Consider the following 17,224-nt stretch of genomic DNA (forward strand, 5'->3'; position numbering starts at 1 on the left):
GCCTGCTGATGGGCCTTGGCCTCAGCCCTTCTGTTTCTCTAACCCCAGAACACCCCCCGCTGCCTCCAGACGTGTAGGAGAGGATTGGTGGGAGCCCAACCTTGGCGTGCAAGATGGTGAGCCAGAAGGTGGGCTGTGGGGCATGTGGCCTTCCAGGGAGGGGCTTGGGGCTGGCTGGGGAGCTGACTCAGGCGCTGGCTGGAGCGGGTGTGGGTGGCCGCACTGTCCCTCTCCTCGCCTCCCGGCCCCAGGCAGCCACGCTGGATTTGAAATCCAAGGAGGAGAAGGATGCCGAGTTGGACAAGAGGATCGAGGCCCTGCGGCGGAAGAACGAGGCGCTCATCCGGCGCTACCAGGTGCCCTAGCCCTTCCTCCCCGCAGTGAGTCTTCCTCACCTCTGCCTGCCTTCCAGCCTGCTCATGCCTGTCCGTCACCCTCAGGATCACAGCCTGGCAGTCCTTGCCTCATCCCATTGTGTACTCCTTCATCCGCTCATGAGCCTTCACCACGCTCTTCCTCCCTGGAGCAGCCTCAAGGGAGACAAGCCGCAGGATCAGGGCACTCTGGGAGTCCAGGGAGGGCTTCGAGTTGACATTGGCCAGAGGAAAGGCAAGGGGATACCCGTCTCAGGCAGACAGGACAGTGAGGGGACGAGCGAGCTTGGAGGGACCCGCCCGCGATGGGCGCGCTTGGGCTGCCCACGGCTGGTATTGGTGGCGGCAGCCGCGGCCTCCTGGTCTCTGATCTGGCTTTAGCTCATATGCATCGTGGAAGGTGGCAGGTGGTGGCTGTAAGACGTGGCCCCTGGCACCTGCAGAGCAGCCATGCCGGAGTTCCAGGCTCCTGGCCCGTCCCGGCTGTGGCTCTCATGGGAGCAGGGGGTGAGTCAGTGGATGGAGGAGCCTTCTCTCTCTCTTTCTCCTTGTTTCTCTCACTGACTTTCAGATAAGACCGAAGTCAATAGTTAGAAAATTCTGACACACAGAGCTTGAAGCTGGGGTTGTCGACACGCAGAGGCCAACCACGCAGGGCCCTGGGTATCGCGGGCTGGGGCTTAGGAGGCCACCAGGAGCCTCAGAGGGCTGTGAGCTGCAGGGGCCCAGGCCAGCTCTGGGAGGGCGCAGTCCTGGGGTCCCGGGAGCCAGGAGGAAGCTGGCGTGAGGACGCTTATGGCAGGAGGGGCCTGGCTCGGGTCAGGGTTGTTAAGAGGGAGTTGGTGATGCTGAGGGGTGTGAGGCTCAGGCCCTGGGGTGATGGGGCTGCTGTGGGGACGGAGTCTGTTCCATGCCTCCTTTCCACACACCGCCGCCATTCACGTACACAGGCCAGGAGGAGTTGGGAATTTGTATCATGTGCCAGGCTGGGATCAAAGCTTGGGGTGGACCACAGCGAGTGCGGCAGGAGGAGGACAGTGTGGGCCTGGGGGTGGTTCCAGAAGGCCTTCTCGAGCAGGGGGCCGTGGAGGAGCTGAGCAGTTCAGGGCTCGCTGGGGAAGCATGTTCCTGACCAAGGGAATGGCTGGTGCAAAGGTCCTGGGGCAGGCCTGAACCTGGTGTGCTGTGGGAACAGTGAGTAGTGGTGTGAGTGAGGGCAAAAGGATGCGAGGGAGGTGCCAGGGCAGGCCCTCGGGGGGCGGGGCCAGGGTGCCATGCGCCAAGGAGGGCGTTGGGGAAGAGCGGCATGGCCTGGGCTTGGCAGGAGCTTGGGAGAGGGGTGGGGTCCCTGACACCCCCATACCCCGGGTACTTGCTCCTAGGAAATTGAGGAGGACCGGAAGAAGGCTGAGCTGGAGGGTGTGGCGGTGACAGCTCCACGGAAGGGCCGCTCTGGAGAGAAGGAGAACATGGCTGTGGAGGTGGTTGGTGGGCTGGGCCCGGGGAGGCCACGCGGGGGACTCCTTCCTGGCCCCTTGCCTGTTGACTGTCCTCCTTGCCCCACTGCATCTTCCAGGAAAAGAACCAGGGACCCTTCAGGAGGTCATCTGGGACCCCTCGGCCACCAGGGCCCAGCAAGGGGCGTCAAGTGTCCCCTCAGCAGGGCAACCGTGCGGGCATGGGCCGGACACCCCGCAACTGGGAGGGCAGCCCCAGTGAGCAGCCTCGGGGAGGAGCTGGAACCCGTGGCCGCCGGGGTCGGGGCCGTGGCTCCTCGCATCTCTCGGGAGCTGGGGACATCTCAGCCGCAGACCGCAAGTCCAAGGTAGGACCCCGTGGCCGCATGGCCGCTCCCCGCTGGGCTGGCTGCCTGCTGGGTGTCCGCCGTCTCACACTGGCCCTCCTGCCTGCTCTCTATGGGAGTGCCCTCCTTTCCCTGTCTGCACCCCTGGATATGCTCGGGGGTGCCCCGATCTCTGCTTGACCACCTAGTCCCCGGATGTGGGTCGGCAGGGCAGGAGGCTGTTCAGTGTGGTGGCTGTCTCGGGTGAGCGCTGCCTGGGTGAGGCCGTTCCCTGTCGGGGCCGCAGCAGCTTCTGCTGTTTCCCTGGTGTCCCTCAGGGCCGACCCCCTGCCCTGGACTGCTCGGGCACCCCCGAGGGCCTGCCCAGGCAGCTGCAAGCTGCAAGCCAGAGCAGGTGGAAGGGGTAGGAGGCGGCTGTTTTCTTGTGAGGGAGTGCTCCTAAGCCTGGCCTGGGCTCCAGGTGGCTGTGCGTCTGTGGAGTTTCTTGTCCCATGGGCATGGGTGGTCAGCCTGGTGATTATACATGGCAGAATGTGGGTTTGAAGCCAGGCTCCAGCTCCCTGCTAACACGGACTCCCGTCCTGCATGTGGAAGACCTGGGTTGCATTCTGGCTCCTGCCCAGCCCGCCCACAAGCCACTGAGGATGGGTGGGGAGTGAACCAGCAGCTGGGAGCTCTCTGTGTGCCCATCTGTGCCTCTCTCCCCCGCCTTGGGAAGCATTTGTAAGAGGCAGGCTGGCTTGTGGCTAAGTAACAGCTGGTTGCACTGTCACCATCAGGGTGGCACCCCCACCTCAGTCTCGGGATTGCTGAGGAAGACTCAGAAGGCGCAGCTCGTGGGTGGGCTTGTAGCTTAGCTTTGTCACAGGGAGAGGGTGGTGGGCTAGGGGGGTGCCTGGTTCCCCCAGCACTGAGCCTGCTGGGGGACTTACTGGAGACCCAGTGTCCGCGGGTTTCATTAGGGCTGGTCCTGGCTGCGCCTCCCCCTCACAGGTGGTCAGCACAGTGGGCGCTGGCTCCAGGTACCCCGGGAGCGTGCACACGCCAGTACAGGACCGTGGAACAGAGGGGGCTGTGGGGGCCTGCTGGCCGCGGGGCTCCTCCTGATGTGGCGTGTCCCCTCTGCGTGCCCCAGGAGTGGGAGGAGCGGCGCAGGCAGAACATCGAGAAGATGAACCAGGAGATGGAGAGGATCGCCGAGTACGAGCGCAGCCAGCGGGTCAGTGCGTCACCGCCTGGCTGGGCGGGGCTGGGGGTCAGTGCGTCACCGCCTGGCTGGGCGGGGCTGGGGGTCAGTGTGTCACCGCCTGGCTGGGCGGGGCTGGGCCGGCCAGGAGGGGCACGGCTGAGAGCCCGCCATCCCCTGCCCTGTGTCTGCAGGAGGGCGTGCTAGAACCCAACCCCGTGCGTAACTTCCTGGACGACCCGCGGCGGCGTGGTGGGCCGCTGGAGGAGCCCGAGCGGGACCGGCGGGAGGGCAGCCGGCGGCACGGGCGCAACTGGGGTGGCTCGGACTTCGAGCGGGTTCGCTGTGGCCTGGAGCAGGAGCGGCAGGTGGGTGTGCGCTGAGTGGGGGGCCTGGTCAGTGCCATCCCTCGCAGGATGCATGTCTCGCCGTCCGTGCCCGCGTCTGGGGATTTCATCAGGAAGGGCTTTTCTGGCATCGGGTGTTCCCTGCCAGGCTGGGAGTCTAACTGGGCGTGGATAACGTGAGATTGTGAGGCCCGGCAGCTGCGTCCCATAGCCCTGGGTCATCCCATGGTGGTGGTGTAGTGGCTCTCCCTGCAGCCTCGCCTTGCCTGGTGATGCCAGTGCCATGCCAGGCGTGGCGGGCATGGCCCTGCCCTGTTGTGGCTTCAGCTGGTGGCTGTATGAGAAGGGAGTAGTGAGGGGCCAGGTAGTGCCTGGTGTTGGGTTGGGAGGGCTTCCTTGAGGGGGTGCCGTGTAGCCCCCTTTGCTGCTGCTCTCTGCCTGTCACCTGCTCCCTGTGTCCCCCTTGAGCTCCGGCGGGATGGGGACCAGGGTGCTGACTGCCTGTCCGCCGGGGCAGGGCCGCCGGGCAGGCCTGGGCAGCACCGGTGACATGACGCTGTCCATGACGGGCCGGGAGCGGTCGGAGTACCTGCGCTGGAAGCAGGAACGCGACAGGATTGACCAGGAGCGGCTGCAGAGGCACCGCAAGCCCACGGGGCAGTGGCGGCGCGAGTGGGACGCCGAGAAGACAGATGGGATGTGAGTACCGCCCCCTCACTGCCCACCTGCCCCAGACCCTGGAAACTCCAGCTTGTGACCCCTGCAGCTGTTTTTTTTTTTTAAGGAAAAAAGATTTATTTTTATTCGAAAGTCAGACATACAGAGAGGAGGGGAGACAGGATCTTCCAGCTGCTGATTCACTCCCCACTTGGCTGCAGCGGCCGGAGCTGAGCCCGTCCAGTCAGGAGCCTCCTCTTGGTCTCCTGTACAGATGCAGGGTCCCAAGGCTTTGGACTGTCCTCAGCTGCTTGTCCAGGCCACTAATAGGGAGCTGGATGGGAAGTGGGGTAGCTGGGACATGAACTGGTGCCCATATGGGATCTTGGTGCGTGCAAGGTGAGGATCCTAGCCATTAGGCTACTGTGCTGGCCCCCCACTTTTATTTATTTATTTATTTATTTATCTTATCGGAAAGTCAGATTTACAGAGAGGAGAGACAGATCTTCCATCTGCTGATTCACTCCCCAAGTGGCCACAGTGGCCGGAGCTGAGCCAATCCAAAGCCAGGAGCCAGGAGCCAGGAGCTTCTTCCAGGTTACCCATATGTGGGTGCAGGGTCCCAAGGTTTTGGGCCGTCTTCTACTGCTTTCCAAGACCACAAGCAGGGAGCTGGAAGGGAAGTAGAGCAGCCGGGACACCCATGTGGGATCCCAGTGAATGCAAAGCAAGAATTTAGCCACTGAGCCACGGAGTAGACACCCTGCTGTCTCCTTCCTCGCCAAGTCGAGGCTGTGTCTGCAGCGGTCTGCTTCGGGGTGGACGGTCAGCCGTGGGGTGCCTCAGCCCGGGCTGCTGGGGCAAGTGGAACTTGGGTCTGCTGTACTTGGCCATGGCGTCTGTGGCCCCAGCGGAGGGCAGGGCTGCCTGGGAGACACAGGTCTTAGCGTTGGCAGGTGTGTGAGCAGGTGCATCGCTCGCCACGTTGGCTGGTGGTGGTGGTGGCCTAGCTGGGGGCGGGAGGGCAGCGGCTGCGTGGCTGAGGGCTGGGCGGAAGCTGCAGTGCCTAGTCCTTCGCGCCTTTGCCCTCTCCCCTGCCTGGTGCCCAGCAGGGCCCCCTGAGCTCTCCTCTCACTGTGACACCTGCTGGTCAGTGGTTGTGTTAGCCCTGGGGGTGATCCTGTTCCCTTCCCCCTCCAGGAAAACTTAAAACAAACTCAGGGTGCTGTCAGCATCACAGGACTTGCGTCCACAAGCAGGGAGCTGGGTGGGAAGTGGAGCAGCAGGGAATTGAACTGGTGCCCTTAGGGGATGCCAGCACTTGATGGTGGAAGATTGGCCAGTTGAGCTATCATGCTAGCTCCACACATTGCTCCCCTCCCCAAAGTAGCATCTTAACCTCCATGCCAAAGGTCTACCTTCCTGCCCCTCTTTTAAGAATTGTAAGTTATGGGGCCTGCAGTGTGGTGCAGCTAGTGAGGCCCCCATACCACACAGATGCCGGCTTATGTCTTAGCTGCTCCACTTCCCATTCAGCTCCCTGCCTGGGGTCTGGGAAAGCAGCGGAGTGGACCCTGCACCAGCGTGGGCGATCTGGAAGAAGCTCCCGGCTCTCAGCTCTGGCTGGGGCTGTCGCAGCCAGCTAGGGAGTAGATGGAACATCTGGAACCTGTGGGTGGGAGATCTTTGTGTCTTTACCTCCCCATGTGACTCTTCCAAATAATTTTAAAACAAAAACATAAAATTTTAAGCCAGAGGCAAGTGTCGTGGCTGGTGAAGCCACCACATGGGATGGCTGCGTGACAGTTCGCCTCCTGGCGGGTGCTGAGGGCAGTGGGAGATGGCCCAGGTAGCGAGTCCCTCGGACCTGGTGGAGTTCTGGGCTCCTGGCTTTGGATTGGCGCAGCTCTGGCCACTGTGGCCACTTGGGGAGTGAATCCCCAGACAGATCTTCCTCTCTGTCTCTCCTCCTCTCTGTATATCTGATTTTCCAATAAAAATAAATCTTTTAAAACAGCAACCACAACAAAACGCAAGTCTAAACCATGGTTCTCGTGGGGTGCTAGCTCTAACAGCCAGGACTGGGCCAGGCCAAAGGCAGAAACCCGGAACTCCATCGGAGTCTCCCCCATAGCTGGCAGGGGCCCCGAGTGTTGGAGCCGTGGCTGTCTGGGACGCGGATCGGCCACGCCTCTCCCTGGGCTTCCGAGGTGGGCCAGCGGAATTCGGGAGCCTTCCCTCGACGACCCGGTCCCCTCTCCTCTGCTTTCCTGCACCTTCTCTTTGCTCCCCAGTTTCCGCGGTCACTTGCTCACCTGTTCTCTTTCCTCAGGTTCAAGGATGGCCCAGCTGCAGCCCCTGAGCTGTCATCCCACCGCTATGGTAAGGGCTGTCTTTGCGGCCTCGGTGAGGGGTCTGCTGGGCTGGGTTTGCAGTAAGGAGGTGCCCAGGCTCCCCTCCTTCAACCCTGCCCGGTTCCCTCGCAGATGACCAGGCCTGGGCCCGGCCTCCTAAGCCCCCCACGTTTGGGGAGTTCCTGTCCCAACATAAAGCTGAAGTCAGCAGCCGCAGGAGGCGGAGGAGCAGCCGCCCGCAGGCCAAGGCGCTCCCCCGCGCCTACAGGTGGGGGCGCCCTTCCCCAGCGCAGGGGTCCTCCCTCGCCCCCCTCCCAGGCTCTTGGTTTGGGGGGTTGGCGGCTGGCTTTGGGTTTTATCCTCATCTTTCTCCGTGCCCCCTCCCGCCCCTCCCTGCGGGGGCCCCCACTGCTTCTCTCCCACCTCCTGTCCACCCCACATCCGGGCCTCCCCTCTGTCATGTGCCCCCCAGTGACCACGATGACCGGTGGGAGACAGAAGAGGAGGCAGCGGCCCCTGCCCCCGAAGCCCCCCAGCCTGCTCCGCCTGAGTTGACGCCTGCGCAGGTACAGTGGGGGCCCCTGGGCAGGGGGTGGGGTGCTCAGGACCACACACCTTCTCTGACTGCCACCTTCTCTGCAGCCCCCCGAGACCTCAGCCTCCACTCACCAGCCTCCCGAGGACGAGGGGGAGGAGGACGAAGAATGGGAAGACATGAGTGAGGAGGAGGAGGGTCTTGAAGAAGAGGAGGAGGAGGAGGAGGAGGAGGAGGAGGAGGAAGAACCACCAGCCCCAGACCGCCAGTCCCAGGAGGCCGATGGGAGCCCTGCCAGGGAGTCGGCCGGCAGTGCGGGGAGCCCCGCCAGTGAGGAGGCCAGCGATGCCGGGATCCCCGCCAGTGAGGAGGCCAGCGGTGCCGGGATCCCCGCCAGTGAGGCGGTCAGCGGTGCCGGGAACCCCGCCAGTGAGGAGGCCAGCGATGCCGGGAACCCCGCCAGTGAGGAGGCCAGCGATGCCGGGAGCCCCGCCAGTGAGGCGGTCAGTGGTGCCGGGAACCCCACCAGTGAGGCGGCCAGCGGTGCCGGGAGCCCCGCCAGTGAGGCGGCCAGCGATGCTGGAAGCCTTGCCAGCGAGCCGGCTATTGGGGCACTCCAGGCCCCCAAGGAGGAGCCGTTTCCCCAGGCCTCCACCCCGCCGGCCAGCCCCTTCTCGTCCCCCGGGGGCCACCAGCCCGTATCCGACTGGGGTGAAGAGATGGAGCTGAATTCGCCGCGGACTGCCCACCCGGCCGGCGCCCTTTCTCCGGGTGAGGCCTGGCCCTTCGGGGATGCATGAAGCTGGCTGCAGTGTGCGTGCTCGGGGCATGGCTGGGGGGCCCTGGGTGTGCTGGGCCCCGGACCCCAGGTGCCCTGAGCCCTGGAAGCTAGGAGGGCAGCTGGCGCCCCTTGCTGCCCTGCCCGATCTCTGGACTCCCTCCCAGGCTCCCCTGGAGCCATGCTGAGCCCCCACCCCTCTCTACCCCAATAAAGAATTCATATCCTTCCATGCTGCCCCCAAGTGTGTCCCTGAGCCCCCCTCACTCCCAGCCTCCTCTCTGAGCCTGGAGAGATGGTGGGGTGGTGGGGGTTTGACTGGACTTCCCCATCCACAGCCCCAGGTGGCGACCAGCCTGTCCCTGCCTCCCCTGGCCCCGGGAGTGCTGGAGAGGAGGGCCCGGAGGCAGCTGCAGGTGGGGGCTCGGGCGCTGCTGGGGTAGGGGGCAGGGTGGGGCAGTGGGGCTGCTAGGAGGGGACTTGGAGCTCTGCTGGGCCAGGCTAGAGGGCTGGGCCAGGTTGGACTGGTGCTGAGAGGCAGTGAGATGGAGGGGGGCCTGCGTGGGACCAGGGAAGCAGCTGGAGGTGCGAAGAATTGGGCGGTGAGACCTGCTAGGAGGTGCAGCCCACTGTGGGGGTGCAGGGGGCGATTAGCAGTGCAGGCCTGACCCAGGAGAATGGGGGCGAGAGACTTAAGCGCCATTCCAACCTGGGACCACTCCCGAGGCCCCTGGGGACTCGGGTGGGAAGGAAAGGGCAGAGGCAGGGCGAGGAAGGGGGGCTCGCTCGCCCCAGGTTGGCTGGAGCCCGGCGTTGGTGTGTGTAGGGGGTTACCTCTTAGGGGCATGCTGAAGGAAGCCTGGCCCCTGAGCCAGGGGGCGGGTTGCTGGCTGGGGCTGCAGGAGTCGGGGAGGTGGGGGCGTTGCTCCCCCGCTGACCGGCCCTTCTCTCCCCAGAGGCGGGTCCCGAGGGCCAGGAGACTGCGGAGATCACCGACTTCCAGAGGGTGCGTTTCTGCAAGGTGGTGGGGGCCGCCCGCTGACCGCCCGCCAGAGGACTGTGCCTTCCGGGGCCCCGCACTAACCTCCCGCCGCCTCGCTCCTCTGCTTCTGCCGCACACTCCGGCCAGGAGAGGGTTAAATGTAAGGGGGGAGGGCCGGGGTCAGCGCGGTCCAGGCTCGCCTGGGGGTGGGGGATGTCGTGACCCCGGCTTGGCTGAGCCTCCGGAGGCCATGGGGCTGGTTGCGTGTCTGCGCCCACCAGCGGGGCCCCGCTCCGGGCTGGCAGCCTCGGGTCTATTAAATGCAGTGCTTGCGCTCACCTGGGAGCTGTGTTTCTGGCCGGAGGCAGCTGGGCGCTGTGCTTGGCGGGCTTTTCCGTGGCGAAAGAGGTGGACAGGTGTGTGTGGTGGGGTCTGCCTTTCTCCACCCCCTGATACGTCTTCCCTCCCCTCCCGCAGGCTTCCCCGAACTCCTGAAGACACCGCAGGGGGTTGGGGTGGGGATCCTGGAGCGTCCCCGCCTTGGTGGGAAGGGGGCGGCAGGAGGAGGTTCTCCAGGTGTCTTCTCCACGGAGCCCACTCTGGACGCTACGGCTCCAAGGGGGAGAGGAGGAACTGAGGGTGGTGGCGGAGCATGCGCGAAGGGGCATGGTTGGTGTGGGGGCGGTAGACGGGACACCCGGGAAAACGGGGCAGTGTGGAGCAGGTGCTGCCGGCCGGGCCAGCTGGATGCTGGAATGGGTGGGGGTGGAGCTTGGCCTGCCCGACCCCCCAGAGCAGGTGGCGCAGGTGGCGCAGGTGGCGCAGGTGGAGGGGCTCCCTGGGAGGGGGTGCGCGCCCATCGGTTAGGGCTGAGGCGAGGCTGAGAATCCCAGGCGGGGTCGGTGCGAGTTGCCATAGGGGCCGGGGCCAGGCTGGAGGCCTGGGTGCAGGCAGAGGCCTGGGTGCAGGCTGGGGTAGGGGCCGGGGGTGCAGGCGGGGTGCGCGGGGAGGCCCGCCCTTCGGGGATGTGTCTGTCCCCCGGCGGGGGCGGAGCTGCAGACACCCGCCTTTTGGAACGCGAGCCCGGGAGGGGGCGCGCCTGGCGGGCGCGCGCGGGGCGGAGCGGAGCGGGCGGTGGAGATGCGGGGCACGAGCTGCGTGGGCGGCGGGGGCGAGAGCCCCGGCGGCTCGGGCCTGAGCGAAGGCCCGCGGGGCCGCTGGCTGCGTCTGGCCCCGGTCTGCGCCTACTTCCTCTGCGTCTCGCTGGCCGCCGTGCTGCTCGCCGTCTACTACGGTCTCATCTGGGTCCCCACGCGGGCCCACGCGGCCCCCGCCGGGCTGCCGCCCAGCGCCCCGGCCCCTCCGTGTGCCGCGCGCCCGGGCGCGCCGCCCGCCCCGGCACCCGCCGCCGCCTCGGTGTCCTGCCTCCTGGGAGCCCCCGGCGGGCCGAGACCCCAGCTCGAGCTGCCGCGGAGCCGCCGGCACAGCGACCCCAGCCGCCGCCAGCCGCCAGGGGAGACGCCGCAGGCCGCGGATGGACCAGGACCCGGGTGACCCTCCCTCCCAGCCCTGCCCGGACCGCAGGCGCAGCGTCCGTCCGTCATCCTTAAGAATGGGGCCGGAAGGGAGATGCTGGGGGTCCTCTCTTCCCCACAGGCTCCTGAGCGCAGAACCGGCCGCCCACCGCCCTCCTCCTGAGCCTCTTGTCCATCTGTAATAAACCGCGGCCCCAGCTGCCCCGCGTTGTCTCTGTCGTCTGGTCCGGTCCGTAGGGGTTTTTTACTGGCCCGGGAGGGCAAGGTCTGCCTGGGGCCCCCTCTCTTGGGGTCCACCGGGGAGAGGGCTTGGAGGAGGGAAGGGAGTCGGGGGACCGCCGGGCTTTAGGGTGGCAGGGTTCTGGGCGCGAGAGCTCGCTCCATCCTTCCTGGGGAAATGGTCCCAGGACTGGAGCGCGCGTCCCTGCCTTCCTGGAGCCCGTGGAGGAGCGTGGCCCCCGCAGGGCCTGGGCCCCAGTGTCCACAAGGCGGGTTTCCTGTCCGCCTGGAGCTGGTGACTTTCCGGGGAGGGAGAAGCCCAGGCTGCCTCCCCTGGGGCCGGGGTGACACATGTCAGCCTCCCTCCTCAGCTCCCTCCACGGTCCTGGCACGTCCCAGGGGCTGACGCAGGCACAGAGGAGGGGATGGCCATCTGCGGTCAGCGCGGATTGCCCAGCTCGTCCCCTCGGGACCTGGGGTGCCTTGGGCAGCGAGCTCAGCCTCACCCTCCCCACCCCCAGTCCGTAGGGTTTGTAGCGTAGTTTGGGTCCGGAGGGCGATCAAATTATCCCAAAGCCTGTGGCAGCCGAAGATGCCCAGTTAAAGGCGGGGACACACACGCGGCTCCCAAGGGCTGTGCTTGGGGGCGCTCTGCTGGGCTCCGTCTTTTCTGTTTTTATTTCAAAGGCAAACTTACAGAGGAGAGAGAAAGAGGTATCTTGCATCTGCTGGCTCACTCCTGAAGTAGCCACAGTGGCCGGAGCTGGTCTGGTCTGAAGTCGGGAGCTTCGTCTGGGTTTCCCATGTGGGTGCAGGGACTTGGCCCGTCCTCCCCTGCTTTTCCAAGTACACGCGCAGGGAGTTGGATTGAAAGTGAGGAAGTCAGGACTTGAACCAGCGCCCATATGGGATGCCAGCGTGGCAAGGGGAGGCTTTTTTTTTTTTTTTTAATTTTTCTTACCCAGTATGTTGCAAAACTTGGAAATTGATTCCTCATTCTCTGTGTTCCCTAAATGCGATAGCCAGGGCTGGGCCAGGTGGAAGCCAGGAGCCCAGGACTCATGTGGGTCTCCCAGGTGGCTGGTAGCAGCCTGAAGACGAGCCATCACCTGCCCCTCCTGCACTGGGCTTTCGCAGCAAGCTCAGGGTCAGGCACCTGGGCACCTGCGGGTCTGCCAGGGCCTCAGTGCTGCCCCAGACCCTGACCTCTGTATGCTCAGCTGCCCTGCCGTCATCCCCTGCCCTCCTCCCTCTCTGCCCTCCCCTCCTCCCTCCACACTCCTCCCTCTCCCCTCTTACCCCCCTTTAAAAAAAAGACGTATTCATTTTCATTGGAAAGTCAGATTTACGGAGAGAAGGAGAGACAGAGAGGTTCTCCATCCGATGGTTCACTCCCCAAGTAGTTGCAACGGCCGGAGCTGAGCCAATCTGAAGCCAGGAGCCAGAAGTTTCTTCTGGATCTCCCTCGTGGGTGCAGGATCCCAAGGCTTTGGGCCGTCCTCGACTGCTTTCCCAGGCCCCAAACAGGGAGCTGGATGGGAATTGGATCGGACCCCAGTGCATGCAAGACAAGAATCCTAGCCACTAGGCTATGATGCCAGACTCTCCCTTCTTTCCTCTCGGTTCTCAGTCTCTCTGCTGGTCTGCATTCCTTTCACGTAACAAAGAATCTGAGCACCTGCCCTGTGCCGTGCCCCGGTTACACGGCCTGAACGAGCCTCTCTTCCCTGATGGAACGGACCCGGCTGCGGGGACCCGGTGGAATAATGGGACGGCCCTCAGGTGCGGGTGCAAGGAGGCCAGGGTGGCCGGCGGGTTGCTGCGGAGCTCGGTGTGCACCGGGCTTTTCCAGGAGAAGTCCACGCAGGCTTCAAGTGGACAGTCCCGCTGCTGCGTCAAGAGTGGCCGCCAGAGGGCAGCGTGGAGCTGCGCCGGGGCGTCTGAGGCTGCGCCGTACAACTTGGAATTTTTGTTTTTAAAGATTTATTTTTATTGGAAAGGCAGATATACAGAAAGGAGGAAGGACAGAGAGGAAGATCTTCCATCCACTTGTTCACTCCCCAGTGTCACATAGTGGCAAAGCACGGAGGGCCTCAACCTGCCTGTCATCTCTGCCTTGAACATTTTGCCCACAAAATGAAACCGGGTGGGGTTAGAGGGCCGGCTCTGCCCCCCGGGCGCGTTATGCAACCTGGGGCGGCCTCAGCAGCACTTGACTAAAATTGGAACAGTTCTGGCTCACGGGGCGGCCTCCGTCCCTCTGGACGCTGGCTTAGGGACCGCAGGCCTGGTGCTTGGCATGCAGCCAATCCCAGATTCAGCCTCATTATTCAACGTTTATTTAAAGATTGTGGTAAGCAACTCTCTCCGGGACGGCTCTCGCTTTCACGGCACCTGCCCCGCACAGCCGCCTTCCCCTGCTGGATCCCGGCTGCACCGCTTCCCATGCAGCTCCTTGCTTGTGGCCTGGGAAAGCAGTCGAGGACGGCCCAATGCCTTGGGACCCTGCATCCGCGTGTCAGACCTGGAAGAGGTTCCTGGCTTCACCTCTGCCCAGCTCTGGCCATCACGGTCATTTGGAGAGTGAACCAGTGGTGGGAAGATAGCTTTCTGCCTCTTCCCCCCTCTCTCTTTAAATCTGCTTTTCATTTTTAAAGATTTGTTTATTTTTATTGAAAAGTCAGATATGGAAAAGGGAGGAGAGACAGAAAGATCTGTCGGCTGATTGACTTCCCAAGTGGCTGCAATGGCCAGAACTGAGCCAAACTGAAGCCAGGAGCCAGGAGCCTCTTCTGGATCTCCCACACAGGTGCAGGGTCCCAGTGCTTTGGGCTGTCCTCAATTGCTTACTCAGGCCACAGGCAGGGAGCTGGAGGGGAAGCGGGGCCGCCAGGACACAAAGCAGCACCCATATGGGATCCTGGCGTATGGAAGGTGAAAACTTCAGTCATTAGACTACTGTGCCAGAACCTAGCTTTCATTTTTTTAAAAATTATTTATTTAACTTGAAAGAAAAAGTCAGAGTTATACAGACAAATCTATCATCTGCTGGTTCAAATGGCTGCAACAGCCAGAGCTGAGCTGATCTGAAACCAGGAGCCAGCAGCTTCCTCCAGGTCTCCCACACAGGTGCAGGGACCCAAACATCTGGGCCACCCTCTGCCACTGTCCCAAGCCATAAGCAGAGAGCTGGATCAGAAGTGGAAGAGCTGGGACATGAAAGATTGTAGGAGATACTGGCAATGTAATGCAAAGGATCAGAGCCTGGCGTGATTGCTTGGTGGTTAAAATCCTCGCCTTTAAAGCGCCAGAATCCCATATGGGCGCTGGGTCTAATCCCGGCAGCCCCCGCTTCCCATCCAGCTCTCTGCCTGTGGCCTGGGAAAGCAGTCGAGGACGGTCCAAGACTTTGGGACCCTGCTCCTGCATGTGGAACCCGGAGGAGGCTCCTGGCTCCTGGCTTCGGATTGGCTCAGCTCCATCCGTTGAGGTCGCTTGGGGAGTGAACTATCGGACGGAAAATCTTCCTCTCTGTCTCTGCTCCTCTCTGTATATCTGACTTTCCAATAAAAATAAATAAATCTTTTTTAAAAATCAAGAGAATAATTTTCAAAAAAATTGCAAAGGATCAGTTTGCCACGTGCCGCTGTGCCGACTCTAGCCCTGCCTTGCAAATATGTAGATTTTTAAAAAGAAGGAAGTCCCCTGAAGCGACTCACTGTGTGGGTGGACGCGGCTTGAGAATTTGCAGCGACTCCCCGCAAATCCCTCAGTTGCAGTACCTATTCCTCCCTCTGGAGGGCGCAAGTGTACTTTAACGCAGGATACTCCTCTTGGTTCAGCAGGTGGCCGAGGCTGGGCCCCGCTAGGTCACTGTCCCTGGCCGCCCTGGCCACCCTGGCCGCCCTGGCTTCAATGGCTGGAGCTGAGCCAATCCGAAGCCAGGATCTCTTCCAGGTCTCCCACGCAGGTGCAGGGTCCCAAAGTCTTGGGCCATCCTCGGCTGCTTTCCCAGGCCACAAGCAGGGAGCTGGATTGTAAGCGGGACCACCGGGATTAAACCGGTACATTCAAGACCAGGACCTTAACTGCTATGCTATGGCGCCGGGCCCTCGTCATTCAATTCTTTACTGATAATAGCAACGTTTTCTTCAAGAAGGTTCTTGATTTTCTTTTTAATTTCTTCAGCGACACGCATGAGGCTTTGAGCAGCATTATTGTAAATTTCAATTTTGCTTGCTGTTGTTGATTTTGTTCTGTGGCTTTTCATTGAAGGGGATGTACAGTAACTGTGTAAAACATATCTTGACAATAGGATGCTGGACTCTCTGCCATTGTCCATGCCTGCAAGGTCAGGACACACTTAAAATAACAGAATGATGGACTTATGGCTGTTTGTGAAAAACTATACTATTGTAATGATATGGGGGAGATTAGTGGGAGGGGAGGGGACTTGGGGAAGTGGGAAGAGAAATCCCAGAGCCTATGGAACTGTGTCATCCACAAAAAAGATTTTTTTTAGGGCTGGTGCTGCTGTGTGGTGTTAGCTCAGCATTGGCATCCCATATGGACACTGGTTTGAGTCCTGGCTGCTCCACTTCCCCCCAGCTCCCTGCTAAAGTGCCTGGAGGCAACAGAGGAGGGTCCCAGTGCTTGGGTCCCTGCCAGCTACGTGAGAGACCCAGATGAAGTCCCTGGCTCCTGTCTGACCTGGTCCCAGTCCTTGCAGGCACTTAGGGAGTGAACCAGCGGATAGGACATCTTTCTCTTTGTATGTCCTTCTCTCTGTAAATCTGCCTTTCCAAAAACATAACTAATTTTCTTTGTTGAAGCCAGTTTGGATCATGAATTGGGTAAAAGCGTTGCAGTAGGATTACCTTTGCTTAGCTCAGCACTGCGGTTATGAGAGCATGGCCTTGCCTGTGATGTGGGGGCTGCCTGGGAGCTGCGCCCTCGGCAGCATGCCCTGTGGGGGCCGGTTCAAGTCCTGGCTGCTCCACTTGGGATCCACCTGCCTGCTGAAGGCCGAGGAAGGCAGCAGGACCTGGCTCGGGTGCTTGGGCCCCGGCACTCATGTGGGAGACCCGGACAGAGCTCCCGGCTCCTGGCTTCTTCAGCCGTCACTGTTGTGGCCACCTGGGGAGTGAACCCTTGGATGAAAGATCTCTGTCACCCTGCCTTTTGCATAAATCTTCCAAAAATACAATAGTCGCCAGCGGAGTCTCTGTTGGTCACTGTGGATGCTTTTGCACCTGAATTTGTTTTTTTGATGTTGTTTGCATAGTTGACAAGGATGTATGCCCATGGAGACTGCTGATAGAGTGTGGACCACTGAATAGGGCGGGACAAATGCTCCCAACTTTCCTCTTCCCTTTTCTCCTGTGGGCGGGGTGGGGGGACTGAGGGGGGATGCTCCCAGCTGCCAAACTGCAGTTACCCCCAAACTGGGCATGGGATGTGCAATGGTGTCACCTTAGAAACCCCCATGTGCTAGATAAGGTTCTGAGGGCATTGTTGAGTATTTCTTTTCAAAGATTCATTTATGTTTATTGGAAAGTCAGATATACAGAGAGGAGGAGAGACAGAGAGGAAGATCTTCTGTCCGATGATTCACTCCCCAAGTGACCATAACGGCTGGTGCTACGCCGATCTGAAGCCAGGAGCCAGGAACCTTCTTCAGGTCTGCCACGCGGGTACAGGGTCCCAAGGCTCTGGGCCGTCCTCCACTGCTTTCCCAGGCCACAAGCAGGGAGCTGGATGGGAAGTGGAGCTGCAGGGATTAGACCTGGTGCCTATAGGGGATCCCAGGGCGTTCAAGGCGAGGACTGTAGCCGCTAGGCCATTGTGCTGGGCCCTGCTTGAGTATGTTTAAAAAATATTTATTGGGCCCAGCGCGGTAGCCTAGTGCCTAAAGTCTTTGCTTTAAATGTGCCAGGATCCCATATGGGCACTGGTTCTAATCCTGACGGCCCTGCTTCCCATCCAGCTCCCTGCTCGCAGACTGTAAAAGCAGTCAAGGACAGCCCAAAGCCTCTGCACCTGCTTGGGAGACCCTGGGGAAGCTCCTGGCTCCTGGCTTCAGCTTGGCTCAGCTCTGCCGTTGTGGCTGCGACCGACCGACTGGCCCACGCCAGCCTACTGTCAGACCTGACCCGTGTGTATGTCACTGGGTGCTGTAGTCCGGCCTGGCTTGGCCTGCCCTCAGCCTCGGTTCTTGAGCGCACCAGCAGGGAGTCTGTCTTCCCTGTCTGAATTCTCAGTCACAGCTCTCACACACACCAGTGACGGTTGGGCTCAGCCTAACTTGGCCCACCTCCAATCCTGACCTTCACCGGCAGGTGCTGTGGCCTTGCCAGAGCAGCCCACACCTATGCTTGCAGTATCTGCAGTTCTAGCATGTACCTGGACAACCCAGAATGAACAAACAAGTGAATGAATGAACGAATGCGTGAA

The 17,224-nt window shown here is 61.7% G+C and overlaps 2 protein-coding genes across 4 annotated transcripts; both read left to right on the forward strand.

Moving 5' to 3' along the window:
* Positions 1-9,636, forward strand: CCDC9 (coiled-coil domain containing 9). 3 transcript variants are annotated; one of them, XM_058674795.1, is made up of 11 exons: positions 1-128; positions 252-356; positions 1,757-1,858; positions 1,951-2,199; positions 3,314-3,397; positions 3,559-3,732; positions 4,229-4,410; positions 6,701-6,750; positions 6,855-6,990; positions 7,195-7,288; positions 7,365-8,228. In XM_058674795.1, the coding sequence occupies exons 1-11, from the start codon at positions 114-116 to the stop codon at positions 8,055-8,057; spliced, it is 1,884 nt and encodes a 627-aa protein (XP_058530778.1). In that variant the 5' UTR covers positions 1-113; the 3' UTR covers positions 8,058-8,228. The 3 variants fall into 3 exon arrangements, 2 of the variants coding, with proteins under 2 accessions (XP_058530778.1, XP_058530777.1); XR_009246826.1 differs by lacking the exons at positions 1-128; positions 252-356; positions 1,757-1,858 and adding exons at positions 8,374-8,451; positions 8,992-9,177; positions 9,495-9,629 and having other exon boundaries at positions 1,918-2,199; positions 7,365-8,028; XM_058674794.1 differs by lacking the exons at positions 1-128; positions 252-356; positions 1,757-1,858 and adding exons at positions 8,374-8,451; positions 8,992-9,041; positions 9,495-9,636 and having other exon boundaries at positions 1,918-2,199; positions 7,365-8,028.
* A 333-nt stretch (positions 9,637-9,969) lies between these two features.
* Positions 9,970-10,754, forward strand: INAFM1 (InaF motif containing 1). Its single transcript, XM_058674517.1, has one exon. The coding sequence runs from the start codon at positions 10,158-10,160 to the stop codon at positions 10,569-10,571; it is 414 nt and encodes a 137-aa protein (XP_058530500.1). The 5' UTR covers positions 9,970-10,157; the 3' UTR covers positions 10,572-10,754.
* Positions 10,755-17,224: the final 6,470 nt, after the last annotated feature.

The sequence above is a fragment of the Ochotona princeps genome, chromosome 16 (genome assembly GCF_030435755.1).
Source record: "Ochotona princeps isolate mOchPri1 chromosome 16, mOchPri1.hap1, whole genome shotgun sequence".
NCBI classification, from domain to species: domain Eukaryota; kingdom Metazoa; phylum Chordata; class Mammalia; order Lagomorpha; family Ochotonidae; genus Ochotona; species Ochotona princeps.

Excerpts from the sequence above, each read along its gene's own strand:
- CCDC9 (XM_058674795.1), top strand. Across the intron at positions 357-1,756 it reads CGCTCATCCGGCGCTACCAG|GAAATTGAGGAGGACCGGAA; the intron begins GTGCCCTAGCCC and ends ACTTGCTCCTAG. Across the intron at positions 4,411-6,700 it reads GCCGAGAAGACAGATGGGAT|GTTCAAGGATGGCCCAGCTG; the intron begins GTGAGTACCGCC and ends CTCTTTCCTCAG.
- INAFM1 (XM_058674517.1), top strand. The coding sequence starts at position 10,158 with ATGCGGGGCACGAGCTGCGTGGGCGGCGGGGGCGAGAGCCCCGGCGGC.